At 40.1% G+C, this 20,503-nt stretch overlaps 1 protein-coding gene across 9 annotated transcripts in view; it reads right to left on the minus strand.

Moving 5' to 3' along the window:
* The window catches only part of myo3b (myosin IIIB), a 61,587-nt gene that overhangs the window by 11,515 nt on the left and 29,569 nt on the right, over positions 1 to 20,503 (minus strand). For 7 of the 9 annotated variants that reach the window (XM_034885018.1, XM_034885010.1, XM_034885009.1 and 4 more), the window contains 10 exons: positions 16,721 to 16,800; positions 15,849 to 15,869; positions 14,693 to 14,770; positions 12,968 to 13,173; positions 9,903 to 10,014; positions 9,580 to 9,742; positions 9,020 to 9,100; positions 7,520 to 7,616; positions 6,076 to 6,130; positions 5,052 to 5,175 (listed from right to left, as the gene is read on the minus strand). In XM_034885018.1, coding sequence (XP_034740909.1) covers positions 5,052 to 5,175; positions 6,076 to 6,130; positions 7,520 to 7,616; positions 9,020 to 9,100; positions 9,580 to 9,742; positions 9,903 to 10,014; positions 12,968 to 13,173; positions 14,693 to 14,770; positions 15,849 to 15,869; positions 16,721 to 16,800 — 1,017 coding nt within the window. The remainder of the gene's footprint in view (positions 1 to 5,051; positions 5,176 to 6,075; positions 6,131 to 7,519; positions 7,617 to 9,019; positions 9,101 to 9,579; positions 9,743 to 9,902; positions 10,015 to 12,967; positions 13,174 to 14,692; positions 14,771 to 15,848; positions 15,870 to 16,720; positions 16,801 to 20,503) is intronic. The other 2 variants (XM_034885013.1, XM_034885012.1) reach the window with 1 other exon arrangement.

The raw sequence follows: 20,503 nt of genomic DNA on the forward strand, positions 1-20,503 counted from the left end.
GCCCAAAACACAACACATGGGGGTTGAGCATCAACATTTATCCATTTTGACCTGCAGCGATTAGAGCGTGTAGCAGATCAGAGGATGGGTCAGAATTCCCATCTCTGTGGCTCTGTTTGGGAAATCACTGCCATTTGATCCAGGCCAGCCCCAGAGGAATGCTGCTCCCACAGATATATTACAGGCAAGGAGGCTGCCAAACTGGCCTCTGGCCGGTGAACATGGCATGGACATGTGCAGCAGAGCTGGGAAGGGGTCAGTCAGTGGCTCACACCAGGGGTTTGCTAAATGATGGGGGGTAATGTCTGCTGTTTGGGGTGGGGAGGAATAATGGTCAACTGGGTATACAGAGACAGCGCGGCTCATACAATATTGATTTCTCCATATCAAAAGAAAGCCAAGCAGAGTTTGCTCTTCTCAGGGAGAAACTTACATATTGTACTTTTTTTTTCTTCTTGAGATTAAAAGGGCTATAATTCTTTTTGAGATAGGTATTTCTTTCATTTTCAAAGAGCATCAGATGAATCATTTTCCATCTCTAAATACCACTTTGCAATCCCTTCAAAATCAGAATCTGTATTGATTTACTTCCCAAATCACGTGCTGAAATCACCTGACTTCACCCAGACCACAGAGAACCACTTGGGCTTTGTTTATTCAGATGGAGGGAGCAGAGGCACCAAAAGGCATGGATTATAAGGAAAAATCATCAGCAAGGGCCTTTGATGTCTAAATGAGGCATGTGCAACCCAGACCCTTCTCCACACACACACACACACACACACACACACACACACACACACACACACACACACACACACACACACACACACACACACACACACACACACACACACACACACACACACACACACACACACACACACACACACACTTTCTCAGTTGCAAAAAAAGACTCTAAACAGAAAAGGGTTAAAGATGATTTCCAGAACTTTTTAGGGCTCCTGAGATTTATTACTGCTCTTGACATTTTGGACATCATACTAAAATGGCAACTCATGTGCTTTAAATTATTAGACAGACTGGTCAAGTCAAGCAGATAATTCTGAAAAAAAGTAGTTCCTGCATGTGTTTTCACTAATGCAAGCAGAGGATGTTGTTACTTACAACCAATTTTTCACACTGAAATCAATCATTTCCACTGACAGCAGTTTTGGAACTTTGACTTCTAAAGAAATGTTTGTGTGAAGGAAAAATCTTGGAACTTTGTGGAAGTCAAACATTTGTCACAGACATAATTCAAGTAAGTAGTGAGGCGGGAGACATGACTTACAAGGAAACCAGGCTAAAAATAGATGAAATATGCAAATGAGTGGCATTAAGCTTTTTTTCTCCTGATTTGTGTGATCCTTTGTAATTTTAATAGATTAAAAATGTAACTATTGTATATAAAACTGTATTTTTTCAACAACAATAAATAAAATCATAAGGTTTTGTGTTTGGAAAAACTTAGTTTAACTGCATAAAATAAGTCAATCCACATGTGCAAAATGACAGAGAACTTGGAATATCATTTTCCACCTAGATTTTATGTCTGAGGAGATTATTCTGTTGGAATTGTGATGATGAGTAGTTTGGAAGTACATCCTGTTAACTACTCCCACTGACATTAAGAGGATTACGTAGGTAGCGTCAGACAGAGGCAACTCCTTCAGTTAAGTTGAGTCTTTCCTATCCCTTCCAAATCTCTGCTGCCGCTATGCGGAGCCTGTAATTTGCCTAAGACTGAAGCCATCCGGTGGAGACGCTGCAATATGTGGAGACAGACAGATCAATCAAAAGGCTGAGAGACAGCGAGAGGGTGGGAGCGTATTTGTCTAGAGAACATGAAGAGGGTGGATCATTTGTCTGGCAGATGCATGTTGATGTGGTGATGCTGCTGTTGCTTTGAAGGTGGTGGTGGTGGTATGTTGTGAAGTAGCACCTGGTGGCTGCAAACCTTGTGGGAGGACTTGTGGGAAGACGTTTAAGAGCTGAGGGAGGGAGCTGAAGAGAGGAAAGTGAGATGTACTGGTGAGTGTGGGTTTGACCTCAGTGTGGGTAAAACATTAAAGCCCAGAGAGAACTCAGGGATACACATAAAATCAATTCCTATTGACTGTACCATTTTATGCACTGGGGGGACATAACTATAACCAGTAAGTCAACATGAACTTCAATTACTTTAGCCCCCTTTCATTTTTCTCTTTTCTCATCCATTCAAACCACCAGGTTAACTATCTTCAAGGCGCAGAGGTAATTGGTCTCTGTTTTGTTGCTCCACTTTATCGGTGTCTCTTTCTTGACATGTATGTTTACCACAACTATAATCTTCAAAAAGCCTGTTAACATAAGTAGCTCAGCTTTCATAAACCATAAAGTCAGCTCTGACTGATCCCTAGCACCATCCTGTTTACCACGCCGAGGAGCATAAGCAGCACTGTGATCATATCTGCTGCTTGCTAGCAAAGGCTTTTTTTTTACACACGCTTCTTTGACTCATTTCCAAACATGATGTATTAATATTTAGGTTTGGGAGACAGGTGACAAGAGTGCAGCTTACATGACCTCACTGCGTATGTGTTACTTTTTCACTGACAAAACACTGGAAATCAAAGATTGGTGCTGCAGACATCTGAGAGCGCCTGGAGTACAAAGTGCTTTAATGCTCTCTTCCCACTATAAAATGCAACACTGCGGGTATTTTGCTTAAGAGTGAGAATAGTTGCCTAGCCTGATGTCACATATGCAGTAAAACAGATATATATCCTATTTTTCTCACTCTCTAATCTGCTTTGTTTCACACATGAAAGTAAATTGGACAGAGCGCAACACTTGGCTTTGTTAAATCACTTAGAAAAGACCCAACATCCGTCAAAAACATTGAGAGGTTCCAGGTCACGCCCCGGTGTTTTGGCATTAATGGGAACAGAGTGTGTGCAAGCGTGCATGTGTCTGTAGGGGTGTGGTAATTTGATTTCCATGGCTAATTTTCTGTTTTTCTCCACTGGTGTCCTGAAACACTCCAGGTTGAGCTCCAGCCCGAGAGAACCAATGCAATCACAAGAGGCGACAGCAGGATGAGACACAGGAAGGAGCCTGGTCTCCAAACATCTGGCAGGGCAAGGCTTCCACAACTCACTCAACCTCGGGATGAAAAAAAATGCCCTCAGATCTGCAGCGATCAAAGTGTGCCCTGGGTGCCTGAGCCACCGTGGCCTCCTTTAACATATTCAAATGGGGTTTCCTGAAAGAAGTTGGAGCCACAAGCAGGCCTCAGAACATAAACGAGACAGGAGAAAGGGCGGCGGTGAATACCTGAAAATCTGAGTTGTTGCCACACAGAATAAGCCCATGGCAGGACATTTAAATTGAATTTAACTGAAAGATATGAAAGGTTTTTCAAGTGCCAAAGTCTAAACTAGAGACTAAACTAGAGAGACTAAACTAGAAAAGTTTTAGGTTGCATTAAATTAGTGGTTCCCAACCTGTAGGTCAGGACCCCCCAATGGGTCCCCAAGGTAACTGACCATCGTTATAACCACCCTTAAAGTTTTTAAAACAAGTGAAACTAATTGCTAGTGCATTGAGAAGATTTCCACTTTACCAATTGTGAAACAATTGTTTATGGCAAGAATTTTCTAAAATCTATTTTACTTTAGTTTAAAGCAGAAACTTAATTTTTTCTTTCTTGTTTCTAGAAAGAGCCTAATTTCTAGCAAATGTCTATTGGAAATAGGTTGAGATTATCTTAAATTCCACACTGACATTATTTTATGACGATGTGCACTAGTTAATCAAGGCAATACAAAAGAAATACACAAAATGAGGTTTATATTTGTTGCTTTACTTTCATCTCATCGTGCTTTGAAAAGTCCTTCAAATTAAACAAACTTAACAGCTCAAAAGTAATTTCCCCAATGAGGCCACAGCCCGTAAACAGGGGTTTCAAGTAGACTAAATGTTGGGGATTGCTGCAATAGGTGATACAGTAAAAAGTAGATAATTGGGCTAAATTTCCTGGTGAGGGGATCCTAAGTGCAAAGGAACGGGATTTTTAAACATCAAATGAAACATCCTGCATCCTCGTCTTAGGTAGCTGGGTGTCAAACTACAAATGAAAACAAGAAAGCAATTCAGCCGTTATCTAAAAAGTCTTTTAGAAAATGACTGGAAGCTCCAGTGACACAGGACAAAACATGCTTTTGAGCAAAATGCCCTCATACTGGCATTGGCTGCAACATTTCCCTCCATAATCACTCTGACATTACAAATTCATCAGACACTGCTTCAGCAGCAATGATGCCTGGGAGCGGGGGTCACCTGTATGCAGCATTACCGAATTAGCCGCTATCTAACCCAGACCTGCTGTGGCGTGCTGACACTAATCCCAGGCCCGCTGGAGAGCCCTGTCTGTGTTACATTATCATGTCTAATCCCCATAATCTCTCAGCCGCGCTGCTAAATGCTATTTCACCTCCGTCTCTTAACTCATATCCCTCTAATAACATTAATGAAGGGCCGGGCTCCCATTACCCAGGCTACCCCAGTGGTGGGCGAGGTGATGGCCGTAATCGGAGGCCCCCTGCACAGCCACCCACTCAGCCTCCCAGGCAACAGGAATGAATGTAATTCAACGCCTGGGGCAAAAAGCAAACTAAATATATGTTCAACAAATCAGGGTTTGTGTATTTTCTTGTCACCGTTACTGTGCAGGTCTATTAGAGTCATTGATGAAAGCGTTAGTGAAGGGCGCTCGCCATGCGGAAGAATGAAAGCTTTGAAGTGGTCATGCCACTTCGAAAGCCGCCCCCCTCCCACATGCCATGAGACATTTATGATGAGCTGACCTGGGTTATTAAAATACCGCAGAAATGATCACCCATAGCCCTGCTCTTTTTTGTTGTCAACAAAGAATAGCAACAGAGGATTGGCTGGGATGAAAGGTTGAAAGGGGCCCTGTATTAAAAATGGCACTTTAACTATTAAGGCGGGATTTTTGCTGTCTCTTTGTGTAATTACCTGCACCCGCCAGCTCTGCTCGGGCTTACCTTGTTTACACTGCATGTCTTGCAGTCTAGCTGTCTCCCTGCAAGGCTTCGTTACACTGTCTTCTGCTCTGGGTTTGTCTCTCTTGAAGTCTTTCACTTGTCTGTCGAGGCTGTCGAGGCCAACCTTGAAAGAGGAGGCGTAAACACACCCAGAAGAGCAATGTCAATGAAAGCAGCGGATAAATAGACACAAGTTAAAGCAAGCTCTGTAATGTGTTTTTTCCTCTTTCAATTTAGTCATGTAGACACTACATTCATTTATTTACAATTTACAATTTGGCACTCATATAACTCAAACCCATTAATGTGCTTTGCAATGTTAATCAGATGCTAATGCAATTGCATATCCCCCTTTACTAGCCCTACCTCCTAGCAAACAGCACCACACTCACTTAATTGTGAGGGTAAAAAACAGCTCATTCAGACTTCCTCTCATATTTAATTTTATCTTTGAATAAAAGAGCTATAGGAAAGTATTAATCTGCTTAACATTTCTAAGTACATCCTCCAAAGGATTTTGCTTTTTTAATCTTACATATGCTCAGCAGAGTTACTGGCAAAAACTGTACATTTTCCTCATTTCATCCTTTCAACATCAAATGGTGAGCAGCAAAAATTGGATCAGACTTCAAAGACTGTGATGTGCTCCAAGTCACGGAGTGGCTCTTCTATTTCACATATTGAATCCGAGCAGGATATCAAAGTGCTACCAAAGAACCTCAGGTCTTTACTAAAAAAGGGGTCTAACATCTGTAGAAAGAGGAGCGCAAAGACAAATCACCTCAGGGAAGAGCGAGCATTTATTCTCAGCCGTGAATTTCCAGCCTTTTGATTCTCTCGTTCCCGTACCACCCTGTCTTCTCCGCTGAGATGAAGGTTGGAGCAAGAGAAGTCTTTTGTCTCAAGGACTCAGAAAATTCCCAAAGAATAATCTGGGTTAAAGCTGCTTTGTAGAATAGCAGCATTTTACATACATAGCTAAAGTCAGGCATAAGAAAATGCTCACAGATATTCCGTTACTTACATTTCCTCTATGAATGTGATCCGTATGTGCCTCCTTGCTTTCTAGGCTGTTAGACCTGTGAAAGTAAGATGCATTTTCAACTGAAATTTACACAAATTGCATATGTCTCCATCTGTAATGGAAAAACAGCTCTGGTTTATGATTATGCAATTTGCAGAGAGCAAGACAAAGACGTGTTTCTGTGTATGATCACTGAATTACTTAAAAAAAGAAAAAGAAAAAACACCAAATGAGACATCTGCAAACACAATGATGCATGCGAGTCATGCTTTGAGTCCAGAAAAACAAAATCTTTTCCAGTTTGGACTTGGTGATGCAACCGGAGGCTCTGTTATTTGGATGCAAACACAGAATTCATGCATGGCAGAGAGGAGGGATATCAAAAGGGAAAAGAATAGCATGTAGGTGAGAACATAGATCTTACAGGAGGAAAATGGGCCAGATCATGTCAAAATAAATCTATATGGAGAGATTCCAATACTGATTAAACAGAATTGTTAAGTGGAGGTTTGAAGTGTTTCTCACCAAGGAATATGATTGTAAACATTGAGAGAAAAATCCCAGATGAGGCTCCGCTCAGATTGAGTATACAACAAGCATAACATTTTCAGATGTGTAAATCTAATATTTTGGAGTTTGAGTCTGGAGAAAGATGCACAACTTGACCAAAAGTTACCCAATATTTGAACGATATTTAGTATAAGCATGACTTGGCTTACTACGAGTGCTGATAGGCAACACAACTCTACACACACACATTTGTCATTATCATAATTTCTTTGCGTTCTTTTTTGAGGCTCCTGTGCATAAAGAAAAATCTCATACTTTTCCTTATAGATACACGTTATAGATACATGTTTAGTCTATCATCTTAAACCGAAAGTTAGGGTATTTTTAATATTTAAATGTATGAGTTGTGGTTTGGAGAAAAGCTAAACACGTAGCTAAAAGCCAACATTAACACCACTGCTGCTGTTCAGTCAGTGGCTGCTCTCATCCTTGGCACATACTTTCTTAATGACTGCCCTGCCCTTATGCTGAATAAACACGAAAGTCTTCAGCTCTTACATCTGGAGACCAGTGCAGCACCCAGCTCCATTTGTGGTCAGCAATGGTGCTATCTTGGTGGAAAGATATTTATTACGTTTATAAAACTGAACAAAAGGCGGTGCTTAGGGAGGAGCTTTCTATTCTGCTTGAAACAACAGTGCATTACAGTGCTAGAGGAGCCCGTCCAGCAGGGGTGAATATGATTGACAGGTATGTGAGACCTCTTGCTCAATAAGCCGTCTCTAATAGTCTCATTTTAGGTCATATGTGAAGCCCATTGTCGTTGCTGTAAGAAGAAAAGTAAAGACCGCAAAAATCAAATCAAATCAAAACCTGAGGAAAAAATTATTTCAAGGAGAATCGATCCTGAAGGACAAAAGATGCCAAGGCTCACCCCGTATGCTCCTCCTTGGTGGTCTTTCCTCCAGCCTCAGGGTGACATATGTGCCCATGGGGTACATGGTCCCGACGCACCCGATGGCCCCTGTAAGCTATGCAGGATATGAATGTCAGACATGCACTCACATGGTCAGAAAACCCTCTGCCTTTTATCTAAACTACATACACACAGTCAACTGAGGAAGTTATCAAATACAATTGTGGCAATTAACACAATTCACAGCAATGAATAAAACAACCTGTGAAATGTGTTAATCATCCATTAAAGGAGTGTAGGGTAGCAGTGGGAAAACATTGTGTAATTCTGAAGACACACTGGGTTTAGATGGATAGTAAAAGGAGCCTGATGACTTACTCCTTCAACAGGCTTTGTGTTTTTCTTGTAAAATTATATGCACAGGAAAATAAAGCTCAAGTACATTGTTGAGCCATGGTTCTATTTTGCATGGTCTAATCTGATCGATGGTGAGCATGTCCCCCAGGCCCCGTTGAGATCTGAGAAGCCACCAGGCTCATACATTTGAAAGGCATCTGTTTATTTTCAGAATGCAAATGCAGCCCACCTCAAAGGCTATAAGCTGCAGAGAACACACAATGTGAATGTGCTGGAGTGCTGCGCCGTGGGGCTGAGGCCCCACTTGTGTCAGGTTCAGGACCACCCCCCACCCCCCCACCCCCGGCCGAACCCCAGCGGCCACACACAAACATACTTCTCTAAAGAGAAAGACAGCGGCAACAGAGAGGCTTTTCTCACACCAAAACCATGTTTACCCATTCTGCAGCGTTATTTACAAGGGTTTTTAATGGAGGACATTTACACAAGGTGTGCAGGCGGCTGAGATGCTCCATGTGCCAGATGAGGGCAGCCCTTAGGAGAGCCGGGGGAAACAATGCCAAATCTCCTCCCTCTGCCCTCCTCTCTCCTGCCCCTTTTGGCACCCTCCCTTGTCCTCCAGTCAGAGGCTCCAAGGAGGAGGAGGGGGAGGGGATGGGAAGGTTAATGTGCCCACTTTGATCTTCGTCAAGGCACACTGAGTAAGAATTAATTTACATTTCAGATGAAAAGGTTGACAGTATAAAAAGGCATCTTGTTTCTGGTATGTGAGAGCTGTGTAATAGGCCAGGAATTTGAGAGAGGAAGTCGTGAGGAAACAGAAGGGATAAGCCCCTCTCTTGCCTTTACTGGGAAAGAGATGAAAGGAAAAAAAGGATCTCAGTATGCACTGTTCTTCTGAAACATGGGGACCAAATGCTGCCCAAACTTTCAAAAGCTTTTCTTTATGCATTATTAATTAATTATCACTGTTTCGTAGGCCACTCGTTGAGATCAAAAAGGTGTTTCACAAAGACGTAAGGTTTTCAGGCCTTTTTCCATTTTCTTTTTGAAAATTGATGAAAAAGTGGCATGTATTTCCACCGGACACATGAGAAATTCCAGAGGTTTGCTCTTGGAAATATGAAGAAGTTCAGAAGAAAAATGTAAAAAATTCTTTACCTGACTGAATGGAGATAGCGGCCTCTTCCCGCTCCTTTTTTATCTGCATGAGGTTCTGCCGAGCAACATAGCCCCTCCAGGCTAGGAAAAAAAGAAAGAGACAGTGTGTATGTGTGTGTGTGTGTGTGTGTGTGTGTGTGTGTGTGTGTGTGTGTGTGTGCGCAAGAGACTGCTGACCAGCCTCTGTGAAACAAAATAGACTTCACATATTACACAAGATCCCACTTCAAAACACTGCTAAACCAGGTGGCAGATGGATAGATCCCTTTGAACTATCTGAGGTCTTATTGTCTGCTCTGAAGCATTGCTCTTAACCCATGTAGGTCAAGCTGTGGTTATCAAACTCATCTCTTTTATGAAGACTCACAGGCACATAATAGACTAGAGGTCATTAAGAAACCAGCAGTCAGATTCACATCAAATTTGCACCTGTTTCATCATTATGTGATAAAAGAATACATCAGAAATTGTCAAGTTCATTTGCATTTTTGTATTATTTTTTTTTAAAGAAAGTTTTAATAATTATGTTCCACTATTTACGGTAATTAATACAAGTGTACCTGACTGGATGATGACAGCCCCACGGTTTCTCTTCTGCTTCAGTTTCCGGTAACGTCGGGCACCCAGCCAGCCTTTAGTGTAAGCTTGCATCACCACCACCCGAGCCATCACCTCCCTCAGCAGCAGGTTCAACTGCTCCACATGGTAGTACCTAAGAAAAACCTGATTGGATGTTTCGCCCAGGTTAGAACATCCCAGCGTCCAAGTCTAGGTCTCTGTACTGCTGTTTATATACATGGTTATTGGTGATTTTTGGTTAAATGTATGATACAAACAAAAAATGTCTTTATTGGTTCATTTATTGGTGTAAGAATCACATTACCTTTGTCTTCCCCAGCACCCAGGCTTCCAGTTTGGCCCGCTCCAGGATGGCGACAACGTTCTCTTTGCTGGTCTCAGGCATCTGGTGAGCCCGAAACGCAAGGTAGTAATATCTATGAGAAAAGGAAGAGGGGAAAACAATGACAAATTTGATCTAATGTAGTTATGGCACTTCAAGAGCAGAATCGAGTTGTAGCAAGATTTTTGTGATCAGATCCTAAAACTGAATTAAACATTTTTTTTATCATGTTTGGAAAAAAGGTTATCTAATCACCATTTAGGGATTACCAAACTATTACAAATTTTCAAGAGTTCCAATTTTCTTGACGCAAACACACAGTGGATTATTAATTACTGATTATTAATGGATTACTGCTTGTTGCCAGTAAAATAATATTTTAGAATTTGAAATTTGTCATTTTGAAAAATACACCTATTTGCGATTCAAGTGAGATGTGACGATTGATAACACTTTCATAACGGCCCATTAAATAGTAGGCCACAGCCAGCAGCTTGCTATCTTAGCTTAGCATAAAGAATGCAAACTGGGGGAAACAGCTAGTTTGAGAATTCTCACAGGTAAACAATATCTGCCTACCAGCACATGTACAGATCACTAAAACATGTTATATTCTATGTTTAAAAAGTAATATTAAATTATATTTAGAAAATCACAAGTTGCTGGCTGTAGTATAATTTGTAGTGTACAGGCCGAAAAGCGATATGAGTATTCCTTTTAATTTTAATCTACTACTTTAGTTTCATTTAGTATAAACTGTAAGATTTACAATTACTGTAACAGTGAGGGTGAATAATCCAAAAGTAAACTACAAGTGTTTGGGTCACACAGTCGATTACATAACTGACTATAAACATGGAGCTCAACTTTAGTAACTGACCACGTTTGAAAGTTATTTAATCCAACATTGGTCAAGGAGAGACTAGAAATCTTTGCATTTTCCCCCGCAAAACTAATAGAAGCATCATCACAGCTGGAAAATTGCCTGCCCAATCAGAGCAGAAAAATGAGCCTGACTGAGACATGAGTTTTCAACAGAGGCCCTTTGTTTGAGCTCTTTTGAATGGATCATCGTCTCTTATTTCAGTGGCCACAGAAGATGCCCATCAGCCCGGGCCTATCGGTGTTCATCAGCTCCACTGCATGTTTATCACTCACATTGTCTGGATCCGTCCACTGATCTTCTTGTTGTAGTTTACAAAATACCAGCATAGGACAAAGTGTCTCTAACTGTTTGCTCAGGGACATAAAGGCTCTAAACCGACTGGTTCATCTCTTGTGTTCTGGCATTGGTCAAAAAGAAGAATAACATGACAAAAAACTTCTTTGAACTCCCCTCCCCACCTCAGACTACAGCCTTTCATTCTAATTCCTGTTGATACCTGTTATTTCTTTGATGGTAAATACAAAGCACTAGTTGGCAACATCAGACAAGCCTTTGATATAAGAGCACAAATTTAAATCAGTTTTCACTAAAAGTGCAGTTTAGCCGTTCAGCTCCGTCTGTATGACTTCTGCCTGGCTCAGGTAGGATCATATGGATTCAATGGCAAGGTTAAAATGTAGTCTGAAGTGGTAATACACCCGCTCATTCACAAACACTTCAGGTGTTATAGGGAAAACTGTAAATTATTGTTCAAGTTTCTGATGTTTTTTAATAATCAATCAATATTTTATATAAATACATTTTAAATATTGGGACCAAAACTAGGACATTCAAAATTTTAGGACACCAAAATTAGATTTTTAAAGCCTTCCTAAAGCAGTGAGACTAACCATCCCTCTCAAAGTTTTTTCCCTACAGGCCACAAGCCCAAGTTAATTAAATTTTATATCATCTTAAAGTCTCCATATTAGAGGGGGCGAGAAAATATTTCAAAGGAAAATTGATCAAACATAAGTTTCTCTGCATTTTCCCACAGACTAGTCTTATGTGTGTTTTTTTTCCTTTGCAGGACTTTGGATGTGTAGGCATACACTTTTTAAATTTGGGGTTGGACATTTGATGTATGGTGTGGAAACGCCTCAGCACAATACAGGAAACGTCTGGACAAAATGGTACACACAGCATAAAAAAGTCATATGCAAAGAGCCGTCATCCCTTGCTGTAATATGAAAGAAGGGTCACAATATTCATCGTGACTCCTCTCAACCTGCTAATCATCTTTTTAACTTGCTCCCTTTTCAAAAACGCTGAAAGGTATCTGAACCAGGACAGCTTGCATTTATCCAGAGGATGTTTGAACCCTTAACTCTTAATTATTAATGTGCTGCTATTATTCCCGTCTTTAAGACAATGTAGGTATGTATGTATTGAACTGTATACAATGGTATGGATCATAGCTGGTGTGGTACTGACATCCGCCAGATGGGAATGCTTGTTTTAATTATTTATTATTAGTACTTCACTTATTTCTATGTCCTGAGGTGGTCACTGTATGTGAATGGGGTTATTGTTGTTTTTGAGCTCACCAAACCAAATTCTTATTAACTTTGTTGAAATGGCAATGAAGTATTGGATCTTGCATCCTGAACAGGTATACGTGACACTCATTAACGTTAACACATCCTGTCCCACATTTTAAAAAACAAAAACAACACTCTTATGTAAAGTCCCGCTAATGATGAAATCTTGTTTTAATTCTGTTCTAATGTAATACCAATGGGACACACATGAGACTACATTTGAGCTTTTCCAGGTCACTGAATTAAAGAACAAACTCTTTATGAATAGTAAAAGGAAATCCATTAATGCATCACACCATATAATCACAGGTCCTCCCTGTTTGAATTTTATCCATATTTTAAGACTGAAATTTCCACCCAGTTAAAAGAGTTGTAGGATTTTGTCTTGCACTATCACTAATGACTGCCAATTAGTCAGCCTCTTGCCCTGCTCAACTTGTAACCCTGTCTAATTAAAGAACGCGTGTTTGTGTGTGATGCAGAGCACAGCTCACTTGTTCTGCACTCTGGGGTTGAGTCGGTGCTCCACATGTGTGTATACTGCAGAGTGTAGGCGCTGCCTGTCTTGACAACTCTCTTACCTGTTGACGAACTCTTCAAACAGGATGCGGTGGGAGTAGCCTTGCCGACGGATGTTCACTGTTTCCAGGATTCCGGTGTAGCGCAGCTGCAACATCACCCTCTCCTTGCAGAAGCGCAGTCCCTGCCTGTCATCGTTGGGTTTGATGCAGCGCACAAAGTGTGGCTGACCAACCACCATCTTAGACAGCAAGTCCATCAGGGAGTACTGCAGATTTACAATGGCAAAAAAGGTAAACAGTGGGCAGATTCAAGGAAGAAAAAAGAGACGTTATCACATGAATTCACATCGTCCCACTCCGGTGGTGTGAGTCCAGCTATAAAGATTTGCACTTGAACTTTTTACAGACAGCCGAATACTAATTAACAGTATTAATAAGTCACAACAGGATCTGTCTTTTTTTCATTCTCATATAACAAACATAAATAACTGAATTAGCAGAGTTTTTTTAATTGTAATTGTTATTTACAGCAAAATAACAAATTGTGGTAAAAAATTGATTATTTAAAGCTGCATAAATTAAGTTGTTTTTCCTTGGAGGCAGCAGAGCACATATATCATCTTATCAACATATTATCACCATTTCAAGTTATTATGGCTAATGTTGCTTTTTTACAGATCCTGCAGACAAAGATTAACGTGAGCAATCATTTGTAGAATAAATTCTGGCCACTTAACAAAAGTAAGCCCAATGTTCACTCTCCTTTTAAATCTGTTTTGGTCTCCACCAACTCCTGAGGAAACTTCTTGCTCTTTAGCTGCTGAATGCTCCATGATGTTCACCAGCTAGTTGCAACTGTGTCTGTCTGCCATTTGGTGCAAACAGATTTTTTTTGTTCATTACAACAACTTCATTACAACATCTTTGTTGTTCAGATACTGTAGTCATTTAATCTATTGTTAGAATCAAAATATTAATTATTAGTGCAAGTGTTTATTTCTAAAGATATATTGGATCACATTATGGTACGGAGACTCCCTGTTTTATGTTCTCACCCTAAGCTCCTGTTTGCTTTGTTCTGATACACTGTTACTGCTATTTGCTGTAAATCTTATCTTATCACATCTTCAGCGTGTTTCACATTAAAAGCCTTCCATTCCCTGTATGTCTTTTTCTATAAAACATCTGCAGAAATGGTGCATTTCATTAAAAGCAAATAAATGATGATTTGAAGTAGTAAAAATGATTTTCATTGGTTGTGTCATTTTGGATTTAAGCTGCTTTGTAACAGACTGTGGATCTGCTTTAATGTGCATTTTTGTCATCAGGTGTTACCGTATATTAAGCATATACAGTAGGTTGAAGGTAATCACATTTGTATACTACTACAACCAACAGTCTCTCTTTAGGTCGGGTATTAACAAGTCATCTTTAGAGGTAAGCATGAATGTGTGAAAATGTCATGTAGTAGATCTCCCAGAATGGTACATACATTAATATAAATTAGCAAATTCTAATTTAAAATGAATCACTCTGAAATAAATAGAATCATACAACCAACACTATGAATGGATTTTGGCTAGTAGTCTAACATTGACACAACTAATTTTGTTTGGTGGCCTTTTCTGCTTTATTTCAAGAGTTAATTGTTTTATCTAAAAAAATGGGGAAATGTTTAAATCACTCAACAAAATTATAATTTTAAAATTTAACAGAAGGGTTCATAACACGTTTAAACAGGTTGTTGTCAGACAGTTGAGAAGCATAAAAGAATAAAACACCCACACGGAAATAGGAGGCTACGGTCTGTCTCCTCATGTTGGTGGTTTCTTCAGGGTGACGCATCATCTCCATGGTGTCCACCTGAACACAAACAGTCACAACGAACATGCTGCATTGACAAACAGGCCAGACTCAGGCCAAGAGCATCAAAGCAGCAGATATAAATGAGATTCAGTTTGTTTGCAACCTGACATCCTTTGTGGGCTCTGTAGAGATAAAGGTATTATTACAGCAGGTCTTCTTCCTCTAAATGGGCCAGTTGGGAATACACAGCTAACTGTGCTGTCTGTAGAACATAGCCCCATTAACACTTAAAGCTAACAATCTAGAGAATAATTCTGCACTGCTGTGGGGCATGGGAAAATTGCAGAGCATTCTGAGTAATGAGACCAGCCGTCACCAAGCAGACAGTCATCCCGACAACGACGGATTAACGAGGACACAATATAAGCTTTCTAATGGCCTTTGCAGTTCATGGTTTCATCAAAATTAATGATGCAATGGATATTTTATAGTAAGTCTACGTAGCAAAGTGCATATTTTAATTCTTTATTCCATCCTAGTGCAGAGAAAGAAAGGTAAGTCAAATGTTCTCTGACTTACATGATGAGAGGAATCGGATGCTTTTACACTTTATTTTGAAAGCAGATCACATAGAAATGGTTATCCACTATTCAAACAACTGTCACACGTCTTTTATCTTGTCGTACTGGTAACTTCTTGTAAGTGTCAGTTTCTGTAAACTTTTGCCCAACTCTGATTGAGAACATGACGGCATATATTTTACATAAATCACACTGAGTAGTTATTAAGAAGCCCTTTCTCATTTAAAGAATAACTGAGTAGGGGCTTATGGGAAGTTCAACAAAGTTTCTCCACAGTTAAGTTGGCCTGTATTTGTCTTCCACATTAAGTGTTTCTATAATTTAAAAACATACAAAACAGACAATTTGTTTACATTGTTGCTGCAGAATTGTGGCTGCGTGAAACAATACTTAAAAGAAAAGGATTTACATTTTTTAAAGCCAGACTGTGATTGATGTCAGAGGAGTGAATCTGCACACAAAATTACTGAAGTTTCAGTTTGGAGTACAATGATGATCAGTTGATTTCAGTGAATTAGATTTAGACTAATTTAGTTTTGAAACAGTTGTCTTACCTTCAATAGGTATTTGGGAGACTTTGAGTATGGCACGTAGACAAATAACATGCAAATAAAGGAAGAGAGAAGTGGAAAGACAAGAAGCTGAAATTCACCGTTAAGGGGTTTCCCATTGTAATTCATAATGAGTAATTATTTTTCTGTTTAACAAAGACCAACCAAAAATAGTTCCACAATGGACAAAGATATTTCAGTTTCATATAGACATTATGATTTGACCAAATGAATCCCCTAAATAACGTGAATTAGAAAGTGAAATGAAACAGTTGAAGTGTTAGTCCAAGAGAGAGAAAGTTCTGGTATCAAGAAACTTTTGGCTAGCTTTCTTGTACTAACACACACGTCTGTGTGTTTGTTTGTTTGTTTGTTTGTTTGTGTGTGTGTGTGTGTGTGTGTGTGTGTGTGTGTGTGTGTGTGTGTGTGTGACACCATAAAAATGAAGAAAATAACAACATTGGATGCAAACACTGTCAGTGTACTTCTCAGTATGTCCCTTGAGTGTTGCTACATCAGGAATTATTGTGGAATGCAGACTCAAAAAAACTATTCTGGTCTCTTATTTAAGTATGTTGATGTAGTTATTTGAGCTGATTTCAGAGGACCTACACATTTTTCCAAATACTTAAGTGCACATTAACAAAACAGTAGTCGTAAGTCTGAAAACTACTTTTATGTCGTAGATACCAAATGCCAGATGGCCATGCTGCATTACCACAAGCAAGACAGCAAAAATAACAGGGTAGTCAATTAATGTGGCTATGCTTCGCAGCAGACGTTTTACTGGGTTTCTTATGGTGCTATGCCTCTGAGCAACAAATAAAAAAACATTATGTTCTCAGATGGGATGATTTGTGCAACAGGAGCCTCACCTTGGTGTGCCCTGAACCACGCTGCGGTGGCAGAGATCTGGAGGCAGCTGTGATTCGGGCTCGGGACATCGCCAGATTTCCTGTTTAATACCAAAACATGAAAACACTCATCAAGTAGTGTTGTCAGGTCTTATTGGAAGCTGAAACAAAGTTTTAACTTCTGTGGCAAATAAAGGGAAGAAATTATTATTTAGAGGTAACTATCAAACATATAGACACATTAAACACCTTTTTAGCATACAATATATAAGGAAATCAAAGGTACAGTACTTTGTTTAAAGTAGTGTTCACACTGCAACCCAGTATGAGAGACAGTTCAGAGGGAGCCTAAATCTGAGCTGAATCCCATGGACTCAGGAGTGCAGCTGCATGCACAGCAGTCCAACAGCCCCACACACAGCAGAAAGGATATGAACATAGCATATGCAAGACAGTCTGAACATTTCAAAGTTTCTGCACAAGATGTCCAAATGTTTTCTCTGGCTATATCTTCAGAGGCTAAACTGTGATTAATAGCAGTGAAAGAAGCCTTTGAAGCAGGATTGGTGACATCAAAGTCCTAATCCATGGGTGGCAGGATTTTTATAATGAGTGGGAAGTATCTTAACACATTTCAAAGGGTTTACTCCATGAATAAACAATAGCTGCACAGATGTGCCACACACACCTTTAGAAAAATATGTCTGCAGACACAGGAGGCAGCATTACCCAAGCAGCCGTGTATGGCAAGGAGGAAAACCTTTGTAAGTTTTTTAAGATAAAGCTGAAGTGACAGGCCAACAATTGTTCTAGATTTTCTACCGCACACAGATAAACTTCTAAAATGCAAATATGTAGTCGGCTTCTGCTATATCATTTCAAGACTCACGTCAGTTCTTAAAGACATAGTCTGACAACGAGCCAAAAACTTAAACACTGGATCAGCGCCTGCCTTTCTTGGAGGACTCTGCACTACCAAGTGTGTTTAAAAGCATCAATCAAACACGGGAGAGATCAAAATCCATTAACAGCAAGACCACTACTAACTTCATAACTTCACACACACACAAATACAAATACACACACACAACCTGTAGTCAAAACAAGCCAAAACATATGATGTGAGAGTAATTTAAAGCTAATGATGATACTGCTTTCATTAGCAAGAAAAGGAAAGTGTAAAATATGATGACATGGAAATGTGACCTGTTAATTGCTCATTATGAACACATGTTTGTGAGTAGGTCTTGTGTTTTAGGATCACAGAGACAGATTTTATATCCTCAAACTCCCATTCGGCACAATCAAAATAAAAAAAACACACGCATGCAAAAAAAAAAAAGTATGATCTTTGAGAACAGTAGCCGTTAAACTGTGTCGGGTATATTACCAGCACACAGGCAGGGAGGGCCCCGCTCCAATTAGCCCAGAGTAAAGCTGGATGGATTAATTGGAGTGGGTCTTGTGCAAATGAAGTGCGCTCTCTCCTCTCCCCATTAGTGCTGCTGGGCCTGATCATCTGAGCACATTTGTCATGATGAATTAGCGGTTGCGAGTGGAACGGGCTCATGGAGTGTCACTGTGCTTTCACGCCTCTCACTTCCATGACACCATCAAGGGAAGATGAAGGGGCTGCGCCGTGATGAGAGAAACTATGACAGTTGTACCTAAGCCTTGCAAATGGACACTCACTGCTTTCTTCATGTATTCCTTGGCGGGTCGTATTAATTCATTCTTCTGGCGGGTTTCATACCCGCTCCTGACTAGATGATTAGAGCATGGGTTAATAGTCAGTATCCTCAAAGATTTCCGTCTCCTGAGACTTGAAACCGAGGGAACACCTATGATGTCCGGTCTGAAAGAAGACCTTCTAATTTAGATACAGTGGGAAACTTGTCTAATGATGTGGATTATAATTATTCAAAGACAGAGACGAGCAGAAAAAAAAAGACTTGTTCTTTGACAGTGGATTCAGTTTCTGAAGAAGGCCACATATGTTTTAGTTACTGAGGCAGTTTTTACTTTTGCCAATGCTCTTAAATAGACATATGATGAAAATAAAGTAAAGGAGAAGAGAACTTTTTAATATAAAGCTTATTAATTAAAAGAGGAGCAGGTGAGGGAAATATTTCCCATCAGGTCATTCAGTCTTGGAAACAGGCGGTGAAGGAGCGTCCCACTGATCTTTTCTGCTTCACGCATGTTGCTCTTGGCATAGACTTCCAGGACAAACACAGAGTGAGGCAGAGCAGTGTGTATGGGGGTAGATGGGGGGACGGGGGGCACAGAGAGAAAAATCCTTCCTTGGCATCTGTGCATTCACTTTGAAAATTAAGCCCAGCAAGAATCCTGCAGGAAAAAAAAGCTCAAGCTGGCAGTTGTATTGGGGTTCTATTGACAAGAACAGTCAATGTGCTTGGGATTAAAAAGCAATCCTGCGTTCAATATGACACCTCCCTACATGCTTTTATAAGTGCCAGTGTGCGCCTTGTACTTCAGAAGCTGTGGATCAAGCTGTCGACACGGGGGACAATCAAAGTTGTAAGAGAGAGCAGTCTACTCGAGCTGAGTGAGCAGAGGCTTGCTGGATATCTCCGCCATTCTCCCGCTCTCTTTTTGAAAACATGTGATCTAGAAACTCAACTCAGCAACCAAGCAAATGAGATTAAAGCACCCATAACCCTCCGCCACCCTCCCCATCCTCCATAACCACAAGCATGTATGCCTAGAGATGGCTCTGGGGGCTGTTGATTTAAATGCCATCCACTACTGTCAGAGCAGATCAATCATAAAAAGCATGGTGTAATTGGCTTTTAGTGACACAACACAGTGTTGCATTTATCAAAGGATGTTGTACCATGTGACTTAGGAGAGCTGGCTCCTAGCAATTGATGTGTGGGGCCGTCAAAAATCCCACTGCTGACTCAAAACATTCTCCGATACCACGATTAGGGGAGAAATTGAACAAAAGTATCACTTGGTGAGTGTCTTTTTTGGTAGCAAGAATGTGTGGAAGTCTAGTGAAAGACTGAGGTGTCTGCCCACTGGGATGAAAAAGGCTTCTACTGGGAGAGAACAAAGAGCCAAATATGTCATATTGCTGGGAGATGCCTGTCATTTCTACACAGGAAGATCTCCTAACATGAAGGGAGAGGGTGTGATGCGAAGGATGGCAGAACTGCAACTGTGGCTTCATGTGAAGATGTAAAAGCAATGTAAATTGTTCAACATACATGACGGTCTTAAACTTATAAACCCTAATATCCCACAGTACAATTTTATGGAGCTTGTTTTGTTAACTCACCTAGTAATAAAATTGTAAAATAGGAACAAGAAAGGTTTTAAGGGTCAGTATTACACGGGTTATAGTAAGTATAGGAAGTACTCCTACCCTTTACTTAGTAAAAGTAGCAATACCACAAAAACAAAAAGGCTGTTACAAGTAAAAGTTCTGCATCGGAAGTCCTTAATTAGCTCAGTGTAATATCACGTATTACATGTCATGTTAATTATTATTACTTATGCATTACAGTGTAAATGAATGATATAGCAGATCATAGTGAAGTTGATTTACTATATTTGCTCTGGGTGGTGTATTATATCACAGCACTAATCACATTTTTTTAAGTAAACTATTAATCTGCAAAGTAACCATAGTAAAAAAAAAAGTAAAATATGTCATTATACTCGACTGTCTGTGAACTTTTCACAGGGTACGCATCTCTTCACATCCTACATTGTCATTGTGCTCTGAGAAAGGACTGACAATTTCAAGGTGCTGTGTGTGTGTGTACAGATGCCGCC

This window comes from Etheostoma cragini, chromosome 11 (genome assembly GCF_013103735.1).
Source record: "Etheostoma cragini isolate CJK2018 chromosome 11, CSU_Ecrag_1.0, whole genome shotgun sequence".
Lineage (NCBI taxonomy): Eukaryota > Metazoa > Chordata > Actinopteri > Perciformes > Percidae > Etheostoma > Etheostoma cragini.